Source organism: Mirounga angustirostris, unplaced genomic scaffold (genome assembly GCF_029215605.1).
Source record: "Mirounga angustirostris isolate CCGP_5_RB_7025 unplaced genomic scaffold, mMirAng1.0.hap1 SCAF_13, whole genome shotgun sequence".
Classification (NCBI taxonomy): Eukaryota; Metazoa; Chordata; class Mammalia; order Carnivora; family Phocidae; genus Mirounga; species Mirounga angustirostris.
Genome location: NW_026991721.1, coordinates 10480476 through 10493746, shown reverse-complemented (window position 1 = coordinate 10493746; position 13271 = coordinate 10480476). Strand labels below are relative to the sequence as shown.

General features: G+C 58.1%; 1 protein-coding gene across 1 annotated transcript; it reads left to right on the top strand.

Moving 5' to 3' along the window:
- The first annotated feature begins 611 nt into the window (after positions 1–611).
- Positions 612–13070, top strand: ZP1 (zona pellucida glycoprotein 1). Its single transcript, XM_064576359.1, is given in 11 exon segments — positions 612–4641; positions 5854–5975; positions 6265–6376; positions 6379–6576; positions 6705–6845; positions 7648–7835; positions 7908–8002; positions 9436–10047; positions 11332–11417; positions 11559–11678; positions 11920–13070. Coding segments are annotated over 11 exon segments (2520 nt in total). The 5' UTR covers positions 612–4001; the 3' UTR covers positions 12126–13070.
- The last annotated feature ends 201 nt before the right edge of the window (positions 13071–13271 follow it).

Here is a 13271-nt window from a genome sequence, read left to right as displayed (position 1 = left end):
TGAGACGCACAGCAGGAAGCAGGGAGGACCTGCCCTAAGATCCACCAACCTTCTTACTCAGGAGGTCCTGGCAATGCCCACAAGCAGCAGAGAGGCAATGTGACAGGACCTTGTCTTTCCAGCCTGGAGAGGCCCCGTCCTCCCGTGGCACCCTCCTTCTGTCCCTGACCCCCATGAGCAGGTGAGACAGGGCGGAGAACTCACTTAGTGAGCCCTTCAGGCTCACGGCACCCCAGCTAGGTTGATCTTGTTCTTAATTCCATTCTATAGATTAAGAAATTTGGAACCCCATTTTATTTTTTTTTAAGATTTTACTTATTTATTTGTCAGAGAGAGAGAGAGAGCAGCAGGCGGAGGGAGAAGCAGGCTCCCCGCTGAGCAGGGAGCCCGATGCGGGACTCGATTCCAGGACCCTGGGATCATGACCTGAGCTGAAGGCAGACGCTTAACCATCTGAGCCACCCAGGCGTCCCAGAAGCCCCATTTTAAAAAGATAAAAAAGAAATTTAAAAGGTTGGAGATGAACAAACAGGTTTAGAAAGAGGTGAAGTGGGAAGCCAAGACCCCAAGTCAGGTCACTCTGATTTGACCCTCTTTCCTCAGCAGTGAAAACAATCCGTGGCTTTTATTGCTCTTGCGTCCAAGCGATGCAGACTCTCTCCATGCCGTCCGTGGGTCCCCTTATTCATCTTCACAGCAAGCCTACAAGTTAGGCACTGTTACTGGCCCCATTATACAGATGAGAAAATCGAGTCAGTGAGTGGGTAAATGATTTTTCTAAGGTCTCTGGTGGTGGAGTGGGGGAGCCGGCGTCCTTTCCAGGCTGGTGCCTGTGGGATTTTGCAAGAACTGGAATCATAACCAAGGGCTCAGGGCTCCGCCTCTCGGGCCAGTTTAGCACAACTCTTCTCAAGGGCATCCTTCTGCCCTTAGCGATGAGGAAGTTCCCTTGCTCTTTTCCTGCCTGTCCAGGGCCTTGGGAGACACCCTGCCGTCATGCATATGGACCTCTCTGTGTATCTCATTCCATCCCCACCATCATCATGCCCATCCTTGCTTTACAGAGGGGAGAGGTCCTTTCGCCCCTGAGCAGCAAGTGCAGGATAGAATCCAGGCTCTCAGCAACTCCGGCCGGGGCTCTCTCCGCCATCTGAACTGTCCCCCCTTCCCCTCGGGGACAGCTCTCTGTTACAGCAGGAGGCAAACACATGTGGAGGGAATGATGGAGCAGGGAAACCACCACCCCTGGGTGAAGGTTTGCTGAGGGGGAGCAGGACAGTCGCGTACAGGAGTCTCCAAGGGTCTCCCCATCAAGGACTTCCCGTGTCCAAAGAGAAAGAGTAACTTAGCAGCAGACTGGGCTCTTCCTGCCTGGGATGGGCTGAATGGTGCCCCCCATTCGTATGCCGGAGCCCGAACCCCCAGCACCACCAAATGCGGCTGTATCTGTAGGCAGGGCCTTTAAGGGGTGATTACGTTACAGTGAGCCTGTAAGGATGGGCTCTAATCCAAGCTGACCGGGGTCCTTACAAGAAGAGAAAACATGGACCCACAGAGCCAGGGGAGATGTGCACAAAGAGGAAAGACCACGTGAGGACACAGGGAGAAGGTGGCCATCTCAAGCCAAGGAGAGCAGCTGCAGAAGAAACCAAACCTGCTCACACCTTGACCTTGGACTTCCAGCCTCCAGAGCTGTGAGAAAACAAATGTCTATGGTTGAAGTCATCTGTGTGGCTATGCTGTTTTTCTCACAGCAGCCCCAGCAAATTAATGCACCTGCCAAAAGGGCATCACCTGAATCGAATCAAGAAGAAACACCAGGTCGGGCGCCTGGGTGGCTCAGTTGGTTAAGCGACTGCCTTCGGCTCAGGTCATGATCCTGGAGTCCCGGGATCAAGTCCTGCATCGGGCTCTCTGCTCGGCGGGGAGTCTGCTTCTCCCTCTCCCACTCCCCGTTTGTGTTCCCTCTCTCGCTGTGTCTTTCTCTGTCAAATAAATAAATAAAATCTTTAAAAAAAAAAAAAAAAAAGAAGAAGAAGAAACACCAGGTCAACCCGCGTGAGGACCATTCTGTCAAGGTACCGGCCTCTGCTCCTCAAAACATCAAGGGTACGAGGAACAAAGACCAATAGAGGGACGGTCCCAGGCTGGAGGAGCTCAGGAAGCCTGCTCTTGGTCTCACACTGGATCCTGGTCTAGGAAAAAAACACTTTTCTCCCTTGCTGTAAAAGTCATGATTAGGACCGTTGGTAAATTGAGTAAGGTTTGTAAATTGGGCATTTGTGTTATACCAGTGTTGATTTCCTGGTTTTGATCATTTTACTTGTATTTTAGGAAGTACACACTGCAGTATTCGGGGGTAAAAGGAGAACCATCTGCATGCGGCTCTTAAATGTTATGGAAGAGAGTGTGGATGTGGGCGTCTGTGGACATAGGGAGAGTGAAAGAGCAAAAACAAATGTAATTGAACAAAATTCAATCGAGTACATTTTAAACATCCTACTGGCTTTATGAATCAGGCAGCGTCCCTGCAGATAGGAAGGCACTCAGAGGAGCTACCCAGAAAGACTTAATAGGCAGAAGGGAGCGAGAACAAGGAACTTATACAAGTAAAAATGGGGATTGGCTCATTGCAAGGTCACTTTCCTTTAGAGGATGGAAAGGGTCTGTTGGTCAGATTATTGGCTAAGGCTAATCAGGCCATTCCTTTTTTTTTTGGCTGGTTCAAGATTCCATTTCTGGAAGAGCCAAAACTGCAATTAAGTCTTGGTTTGATGACATGGGGCTTAGCATAAATGATGCTATTTTGGGGCCTGTTGCCTTGTTTTTAATGACAGTTAATACTGTCGTTAAAACCCAAATACAGAGATCTGGGTGAAGGGTGTAGGGAAGTTCTTTTCGGTAAGTCTAAAATTATTTCAAAAGAAAAAGTTTAAAGCCTTCCATCGTCCTTTAGGAAAAACCCACCTCACCAGCCCTTCCCCCTCCAGGGACCCCAGTCGCCTGAAATCCACTGTTAGCAGCCCTATGCCTTTATCGCCCCAAATTCCCTCTGCCTCAACATGATACCCCCACCCCTACCCTCTGTGCCCCCCATGCTTCCGCCACCCCCACCCTGGCCCCGTGCCTCAACTTGCCCTGCCCCCAGGGAGACCCTCCAAGCTCCCCCCACCTACGCTCTAGTCATGGTGAAGTTCAAGCGCTAAATCATTACCACGTGGGACTTGTCACACCCATTCTTTGTCACGTGCGTCTTTCTGTCCACCCTGCGAGCATTCTCCCCAGTTCACTAGCAGGGAAATGAATCCCAGAAAGCGAAATGTCCCGGCCACGGCTAGAAAGAGGAAGAGGTAGGGGTTGGGTTGGAACCAGACTCTTGACTGAGCCACACGCCACGCAGCTGCGGCGGCTGACACTCCGCGGCGTTCGCTGGTGGAGCTGGACCCTGCCAGGCCCCCCCACAGGAGGCCGGCGGTAACGAGGCCTTGGGCAAGGCCTTGGGGCTGCCTGGCCCACGGGAAGCGCTGCTGCCTGTGAGCCAGGCTTCTTGTGGTTGTTTATGGACTTTATTTCTCAGGACGGTTCCAGATTTAGCACAGAGGTCCCATGGGCCCCACACCCCGTGTCCCGTAGGGTGACCCTCTCACATTTGGGCAGTAGGTTTATTACAGTTAATGAACCCCTGTTGATCCACTGTTACGAACCTAAGTCCGTTTCCTTAGCTTTTACCTCCAGTCCTTGTTCTGCTCCAGGGTCCCATCCGGGAGGCCACAGTCCGTTTCTTGTCCGTTCTTGTGATTTGTCACTGGTGACAGCCATGGCCCCGTTAATCACCCTGATCGTCAGGAGGGCCCCGTGAGGGGCTTCCAGTCTGTCTGCTGGCCTGTCACCCCATCTGTCTGCCCGCTCTCAGGGCAGGGGCAGCATCTCGACCTCTGGGGTCTGCTTAGGCCCCCCCCCCAAAAGCCCTGTTACCTAACCAGGCCCGCTGCCCACCCCCCATGGCCCCTGCAGCTTCTGGTGGCCCCAAGGCCTCGGTGCAGGCAGGAGGCCCTGGAGAGCCGGCCTGGACAGGGAGGGGACGACGAGGGACTTGGAACCCGCCCTTCGGCCCCCCTGCAGCCACCTGTACCAGAAGCTTCCCTCCCTTCCACCTCCCAACCAGGATCACCTGGCTGAGCCCCGCAGAGCCAGCCTCAAGGCCCAGCTGTAAGGTGGGCAGTCAGGGTGAGGGGGCTGCTCTGGGGCAGCCCGTCAGGGTCCCTGGCTGGGAGGGGCCTTCCCTGGCCTTCAGGGCGGGAATTTCACCAGAGCCCCTGGTGGCCAGGCAGGGCTCCTCCAGGTGGGCGCCCTTTGCCCTCCAAGTTCCCACTTGCCACCTCCCCCATATAAGTCCTGGGCCTCACCTGGGCGGGCGGGGGTTTGTGGGGGTTGCTGTGGTTTGCGTGACGGCAGGAGCCTCGGCCGGGGTCTGGGATTGCCACGTGGCCCTGCTGCTGATGAGCGCTCTGGGGCTGGGGCGGCAGCTACTCCCCGAGCCTGATCTCTCCGGCCTGGGGTACAGCTAGGACTGTGGGGTCAAGAGTTTGCAGCTACGAGTGCTCCCCCGGTCAGGCCAGACGGTCCGCTTCAAGGTGGTAGGTGAGTGTGGCCGAACCGTGGTCCCCACTTCCCGGGGCTGCAGTGGCGGGCGGGGACCCTTCCCCTGCAGCAGGAACAAGAGGAGAGGCCTCTTGGCCCCCCGCTCCCTCACCACGCTGGGGAGGGGGGAGCGGGAGGGAGGGGAGTTGCCATTCTCGGTTTCCCTGGTCACCCAGGGAAGTGTGCACAGGCCCTCTTGCTGAGATGCGGTCTTGATTCATGGGGCCCAGGCTCCGCATCTGTGACCGAACTCAGCTGACACCCAGGCGACTGGCCCACAGACCGCTCTGAGTGGTAGGGCCCTGGTGGGCCTGGCCTGGTGTGGAGAAAGGTCGGCGGGGGGTTCAAAGGAGGATTTGAATCTGCAGCTTCTAAGCTCTGTGTTCTTGAAAAACTTACCTGATCTCTCTGAACCCATTTCCTTATCTGTAAGATGGGAATGAAGACCCCCCAACCTTGCCCTGTGCACTGAACAGGAGTCCCGGGGGCATGCCTGCACCCGGGGAGCACCCTGGTGCTCTGGGCTGACAAGAGGGGGTGCACCCCTAGCATGCGTCCCCCAATGACTGCAACAACCGGTTAACCTGGCAGATAACCTACAACATGCCAGGTTCCCCTCATTCCGCCCCTCATCGTGTGCACCTGGCAAAGCTCCCGCCCGGCACCTCAGCAGCGTCCTCCACAGAATGTGGGGAGCCGAGGTTACGGCAACAGGCGGAGAATACCCAGCCCGGTGCCTGAGATTCTGCTAACCTTTGCGCTCCCCGCCCCCCATATCTTCATTCCTGCTTGCTGCTGTGTGCTGTTAACCAGGAACCATGGCTGGAAAGGTCAAAGACCAGCTAAAGCTATTCCCTTACAGACCGTAAGCTGGTAGCAAAGCTAAGGCTAAAGCTGGGGGCTCCCACTCCTGAGTGTGGTTTTCTCAGCAGATGCCAACAGCCTCTGGCTTCACCCTTAAACGTTGTTTTTGGTTTTTTGGGGTTTTTTTTAAGATTTTATTTATTGCCACAGAAGGAGAACACAAGCAGAGGCGGATGGAGAGGAAGATGCGGGCTCCCAGCTGAGCAGGGAGCCCGATGTGGGGCTCGATTTCGGGACCCTGGGATCATGACCTGAGCCAAAGGCAGATGCTTAACTGAGCCCCCCAAGTGCCCCTCACCCTTAAACATCTCTGATGCTTCCCTTCCCTCTTTCTCTCCCCTGCCCCAGATGAATTTGGGAACCGGTTTGAGGTAAACAACTGCTCTGCTTGTTACCACTGGGTCAGCACCAAGCCCCGGGCACCTGCTGTCTTCTCTGTGGGTTACAAAGGCTGCCACGTGCTGGAGAAGGTGGGGACCGCTCCTGCTCCAGGCCCACGGTGGAGTGGGGGCTGGCGGGTGGGCACAGCTTGGAGTCAGCTGGACCTCACACAGCCTCAGGCTGGAGAGGGAGCTCACGACCAATCGCTGTGCTTGTCACACCTGCCTTTGGGCTGGTGGGTGGTGGGTGAGGGGGGCTAGGTCCTGGGACCAGCCCACAGATCAGCTCCCTGCCTGACCCCCCCACACCTCTGCCTGGGATGCTGGGCGGCCTCCCCTCGCTGCCCACCTCACCCCCCCATCTCCCTCTCACCTGCAGGATGGGCGCTCCCACCTGAGGGTGCTCATCGAAGCCGTGCTGCCCGATGGTCGAGTTGATGCAACACAAGATGTCACTCTGATTTGTCCTAAACCTGGCCACGCCTGGACTCCGACTCCCATCCGGCACCACCCATGGGCTTCTCCCTTCCCAGTCCTCAGGCCCAGCCCCTCCGCCCCATCCCAGAGCACGGCTTTGTCTGTGCAACCCCTGCCTTGCCGTCCCTCGGACCTGGACCCACCACCCATCCCAGGTTAAACCCCAGTGGGGCACCCTGGAACACCGGGGGGGTGGACGAGCCACCTTACCCAGGTATGTAGGACTCTGGACGGCCTGATCGCCCTTGACTGGGCTCAGGAAGCCAACTCCCTCCATTGCCTGGAAGTCTGCTGCCCGGCGTGGCCCTTTCTCGCGTCCTCACCGCTCTGTCCCATCCCCAGGTGTGCGTCTGACTCCGGGGCGGTGCCAGGTGTCCTCCAGACCCATCCCCTGTGGAGTGAGAAGTTCAGAGGAAGCCTGTCTGCAGGCAGGCTGCTGCTTTGACAACGGCGGAGAGATTCCCTGTTACTATGGCAACACAGGTAGAGCTCTCCACACCTGAATCCCGAAGCGCCAGGAGGGCTTCCTCCCCCCTGCCCCCCCTCCCCCAGCGCTGCAGCTCATCCCACCCTGTTCCTAGGAGAGCCTGAGCCCCAGAAAGCCTGCAGAAGGGACCTTTAGATGGGGTGCCCGTACAGCCCAGCTTGCTGATAAGCATCGTCCCAGGGAAGTAGTAATAGTTGTTTTTGTTTGTTTGTTTTACGATTTTGAGAGCGAGAGAGCATGAGCAGGGGGGAAGGGTCAGAGAGAGAAGCAGGCTCCCCGCTGAGCAGGGAGCCTGACACGCAGGGCTGGGTCCCAGCCCCTGGGATCATGACCTGAGCCAAAGGCAGACGTTTAACCGACTGAGCCACCCAGGTGCCCCGTAATAGATCTGGTCTTTACATGTACCCCTACCTTTCGGTCTAGAACATCCCAGTTTAAGTTTACTTTTTTTTAGTAATCTCTACACCCAATGTGGGACTCGAACTCACAACCCCAAGATCAAGAGTCCCATGTTCTTCCAACTGAGCCAGCCCAGCACCCCTGGGACAGCCCAGCTGAGAGAGAAATTCAGTGGTGCTTCTACTTCTGTAGTTTCTTTTGTTGTCATGCAGGAGAAAATCTGGGTCCTTCGAGGGGTTACTCGAGCTAACACTGGCACAAAGAGAGTAAGAGAATCCAGGTCTCCCGAGTCCCAGGGCAACACTTAAATACTGTCACCCAGGCCACCCCCCATGTCCATGCGGCACGGACAGTAACCTCAGGGGCCTGACTGGTCTCTTTGATCCACCTTTGTCCCAGCAACTGTCCAGTGCTTCAGAAATGGCCACTTTGTCCTGGTGGTGTCCCGAGAAACAGCCTTGGCACATGGGATCACACTGGCCAACATCCACATGGCCTGTGCCCCCACCAGCTGCTCCCCAGCCCAGGAGACCGGGTCCTTCGTGGTCTTTCGCTGCCCTTTCTCCCCCTGTGGGACCACGGTCCAGGTAGGAGTGCGGCCACGGGCGGGTGCCCAGGACCGCCCCCTGGGAGGGCTCACCCAGCTGTGACCCCCACAGGTGGCCGGCAACCAGCTCATCTATGAGAATCAGCTGGTGTCTGACTTCGAGGCGCAAACGGGGCCACAGGGCTCCATCACGCGGGATGGCACCTTCTGGTGAGGGGGGGCCTTTCTGGAACAGGCTGGGCTGTGGGCTTGGGTGTAAAGGGGCACAGATGAGCTTAGGACAGGCTTTGCAGCCATCTGGGTTCATGTCCAAACTCTGTTCCCTGCTGTGTGATCTTGGGAGAGCCGCTGGGCTCTTCGGGGCCTTCCCAACAGGCAGGGAGGATGGCCCTCGGTCAGGGCTGATGGGAGCCTTAAGTGGGGTCTGCCGGCACCGGACAGAACCACTATGCGCGGGCGGGCCGGGGTCCTCGGGAGCGCTGGCCTTCATCCCTCCAAGAACTAAACTCGGAAACTAAGCCTCCAGCACCCGCACTGAGGCCCCTGGAGAAAGCGGAGGCCGGGAGTGTGGGTGTTGCTGCCTCTTCCTTTCAGAGGTCACGAAGCCACAGATGAGGCAGGAGATACCCGGGAGCGGGAGCTCTCTGAGGGGCTGCGGGCGGCAGGAGCTCACGGGGGGCCTCTGGTTGAAGGGGGCCCCTGGGACCCGCGGACTCCGGTGGCAGAACCACCCTAGGTGCCTAGGACACCAGTGGGGGTGCCCTGAGGGCAGCTGTGCTTCTGCCCGCTCCCTTTGAAGTGCAGGGGCCCCAGCGCCAGCCTCCGCCTGGGCGCCCTGTCAGAGCTAATACATTTGGGTACAAAATTCCACGCTTGGCCCCAAGTGGATGCCCAGGGGTCTTTCTCCCCACCTTACCTGCCACGAGGGCTGGGGCAGGCTGCTTGTGTGCGGGTCCAAATGTCTTTTGCTTTAAAATTCTAAGTACCTACAGGCCAGAGGGTGGAGGGATAGGTCCGCTGTGCTTTAGACCCTGGGATTTAGGAGCTGGGGGAGCTAGCCAGAATTCAGGGCTCCAGGGACTCCCAGAGGAAGGGAGCAGGGACGGGAAACGGCTAGAGCCCATAGGAGTAAGCAGGTGGCTCCTCAGACAAGGCCTTCCGCTCAGGCTGGAATCCCCAATGCCTGTGAGCACCTAGTTTGTGCCAGGCCCAGCCTCCAGCTGCAGGACGTCTTCCCCAGGGATGCCCTGCCCAGGCGGGAATGCTCCCTCTCTGAGGTAAAGGGAGGGCCCTTCTGGAGGTAAAGGGGGATGGGGTAAGATGGGGTCGGCTTCCCTTGCAGAACACAGGGTGCCGGGCATGGGCCCCCACTAAGAGTGTGTGGTGTCACTTAGGCCAGCAAGAGACCCCAGTCCCAGTGGCCCACCGTCTACCACTGCGAGGACCATGACAACACTGGGGGGCTGTCTGGGGCCAGCTTGAGCTGTCCTGGGCAGATGAGCAGGCAGGGCTCAGGTCCCCCTGGTGCGTGCTCGAGCGGTGGCGTCCGGCTGCCGGGCTGGACCGTGCCCTGCTTGCTGCATCCGTGTAGTTGGTGTCTGGTTTGCTAAGCGAGCTGGCCTCCAGGACCCTGTGTCCTCTGCCCTGCATGCTCTTGCACCTGACCTCAACACTGGTGATTTCCTGCCACTCTGGGCGTCCATCTTCCTGCCGCCCTCGCCAGCCCCCATGACCCAGTCCGGCCCCCTGCGGCTCCAGCTTCGGATCGCCAAGGGCAAGGGGTCCCTGGGCCTTCTCTTCCTGCCCGCGTCCCCCCACACAGCCCACCGAGGCTCACGAGCCCCTCTACCCGCAGATGAGACTTTCTGCTCCTACTACGGGGAGGGGGACTACCCCCTCATGAGGCTGCTGCGCGAGCCTGTCCCAGTGGGGGTCTGGCTCCTGCAGAGGACAGACCCCAGTCTGGCCCCGCTGCTGCACAGAGCCAGGCCGCCCCCGGCGCCAGCCCCCTCCAGCAGCCTCACTGAGTGGCAGTCGGGGCTCCAGCTGCCCCAGGGGCTCCCCCCACCTGCTGCCCCTATCCCTCTGCGGCCTCCTTCCTTCCTTCCCAGGTGTCCTTTTGACGGTGACAGCTACAGGTTCCGACTGGTAGCCTTGGATGGGGCAGAGCTGTCCTTCCCATCCCACTACCAGCGCTTCATCGTTGCCACCTTCGCCCTCCTGGACCCTGGCTCCCAGAGGCCCCTCCGGGGATGGGGAAGAAGTGCCGCGTGCCTCTTCATGCCCGCTCCCCCTCTGTTCAGTATAAGCTAGTCCCCCAAGTGCTCCAGCACCCTGCGAGGTATAGCAGACAGAGGTCCCAGACGGGGCTTTGTGGCAGGTGATCAGCCCAGAGGCGACCACAGAGCTTCAAGAGGGAGGAAGGAAGGGAGATGCCCCAACCCTCTTTCTACACCCTGGTCACAATGTTCTAGAGTGGCTTTGCTTCTGACTCTAGAAATAGCACGTTCAACGTAAATCTGCTTTGAATATTTATAACCAAGCAGCTTCTCTGGTAGGTAAATGCATAAGCTTTGGGTATATATTTAGGGTTTGTTGTGTTTTTTTTAAGATTTTATTTATTTGAGAGAGAGCACGAGAGGGAAGAGGGTCAGAGGGAGAAGCAGACTCTCCGTGGAGCAGGGAGCCCGATGCTGCACTCGATCCCGGGACTCCGGGATCATGACCTGAGCCGAAGGCAGACGCTTAACCAACTGAGCCAGCCAGGTGCCCCTATATTTAGGTTTTCTACAGAACACACAAATTGCCCCCATAGGCCACAGGCTACTGTATAGCTTGTTCTGCTGAGCGGTGCCCACCTCTCACATTGCTACACACAGGCCTCTGTGTATGTAAGGAGCTGCATGTTCGTGCACCAGATGTGGACAGACTTCACTGGCTAGCCCTGTTAGGGTGGCTTAATTCTGTCTCTACTGTGTGCCTCTCCTGGAGCCAAGAGACCCTCACCTGCTGGATGAAGATGCATCCATTAGTTGGGCCTCCAGGGGCTGGTTCAACTCCATCCACGCCTCCTGCTTCTACTCCTTCTGGGAGCTGTCCCTGGCCTTGTTTCTGGAAGCAAGCGTACCCTGTCCCCCACTTTGGCCCCCCCGGTCCCTGGGGCATCTGCCCCTGCCGCCTGGTGAAGTGCCCCTCCTCGGAAGCCAGCACTCCCCGGGGGCGGGGGGGCCTCTGCCGTCAGGCGAGCATTGGTGGAACAGCCAAGGGCTGGGGCTTGGTCATGTGCAGCGTTGCCTGCCTGCAAGAAACTCCCCTGCAGACTTGGGCCGCAGGGAAAGAGGAAGGCACACCTGCGGCTCTGACCCTCAGCAGGAGGGGCTGCAGTCTTGGTCTTGGTCCACCTGGCCAGACCTCCATCTGCCTGCCTGCCTGGCAGCAATGTGGACTTGGCCTGGGTCCTGGACCCTGGGTCCCTGCCCTGGTGCTTCCTACTGTGGGTCTGAGCCAGCCCCATGCCCTGGCCTTCTCTCTTCCCACCAGGTTTACTTCTTCTGCAGCGTCTCTGCCTGCTCCCCTTCGGGGCTGGGGACGTGCCCCACTGTGTGCAGCTCTGGGCCTGCGAGTGAGTCTGGGCTGGGACCCTGGGGAGAAGGGGGGGACGGGGGCGGGGAGAGGCTTCATTCTTATGTCCGCAGGCCTGTTCCTGGCTTCCGGGCAACCAGGGGCTGGAGGGCAGGCTAGACGCCACTCCTCTCCTGCACAGGACAGCGACGATCCTACGCTCCCCACAGCAAAGCTGCCAGGCCCCAGAACCTCATGAGCTCTCCAGGGCCAGTGGGCTTTGAGGATTCTTCCAGGCAGGAGCCTCTGCCGGGGCCCACAGGTACCAGGGCTGTGGACCGGCCCTCAGGCCTTGGCCCCCGTATGTTGCCAGGGGACGCTCGGCCATAGTACGGGCAGGAGATGGTGTAACAGCAGTCAGCAGGGAACTAAGCAAAGAGAGGCAGTCCACCTTCTGTGTGGACAGGCAGCTCTGCTGGGCGTGTTCACAAAGGTCCGGGGGACGGAGACCGTTTGGAGGGGCCGCGTTCAGCCCTGCAAGGCTTCAAACCTCTTTCCGGCAGGCTCCCCCGGGAACGCCAACCCGGGGCCTCTCCTCTGGGTGGTCCTGCTGGTGGCTGTTGCCCTGGTCCTGGGGGTCGGTGTTTTCATGCGCCTGAGCCGAGCCCAGCGCAGGAGTTCCAGTGAAGGCAACGGAGGGTGACGGGGCTCAATAAACCGCCGTCTCAGGCCTACTGAGCATGGGTGGAAAGCTGTTTGTGGCGACTAGAATGATTTCATCTTCGAAGGGTTTTCCTTAGCCTCGTCCTGTCCTTTGAGAAGCGTGGCCTCTTCTACGGGTAGTACGTGCCGCACTCTGGGTAGAGTCCGGTGTCTCCCAAGACTGAACTTGGGAGACTTTGCCTCTCAGCAAGGAGAGCTGGCATTCCAGAGAAAACCAGGCAAGCTGTTCAGCTGCCCTCGTGGCTCAGGGGAGCCCAGATTTCCTGAGGCCAAAAGAGCTCTTCAGTCCTGCTCTGAGCCTCCCAGCTTCCCGCTAAAGGATGCTGGGCTACTGCTCTCAGCACCAGTCCCCCCTTCCCCTCCCTCGCACCCCAGGACTAGGCCCTGCCCTGGTGGGCAGAGCAGCCCGTTGGCCCTGATGCTGGCTGCCACAGTGGGCACGGCCACCAGACAGGTCAATTGATGGGCTGCTGACCTTCGTTTGCCCGTGTAGGACCTGGGCCTTCACCTCGGACTTGGCAGCAAAGACCTTTCCAGACTGACATGTAGATCTAGCAGTTGGAAGGGGTGAGAGGTGGGAGTAGGGTTCAGCTTCTGATGAAGAGATAGAATAATCTGGTAGGGGGGTCAAAATCTGGCCTTCGACTTTTTCTGAAGGTCTTTGGTAGGCATGAGCTGCGAGAGGAAGCAGAGGCGCTCAAGTCAGGCCAGTGGCCTTGACACTGGGCAGGGACTCCTCTGCTCTGGCCTACTCCCTCTTTTCCGTCTTTAGGATACCAGTCATCCCCTGAGAGTCCCAAGCCAGGCTGCTTCGTTACAACCCTGCTTCTGGCTCTTAACTAGCTGTGTGATGTTGAGTTACTCAACTTCCCTAGGCCTGTTTCCTCATCTGTAAAATGGGGAGAATACCCATCCCCACAGGGGTGTTAGAGAAAATTAACAGCTAAGAATCTTGGGGCCGCTGGGTGGCTCAGTCGTTAAGCGTCTGCCTTCAGCTCAGGTCATGATCCCAGGGTCCTGGATCGAGCCCCACATCAGGCTCCCTGCTCCGCGGGAAGCCTGCTTCTCCCTCTTCCACTCCCCCTGCTTGTGTTCCCTCTCTCGCTGTGTCTCTCTGTCAAATAAATAAAATCTTAAAAAAAAAAAAGATAAGAATCCTTAGAATGGTACCTAGCTAGCACTCAGTAAATGT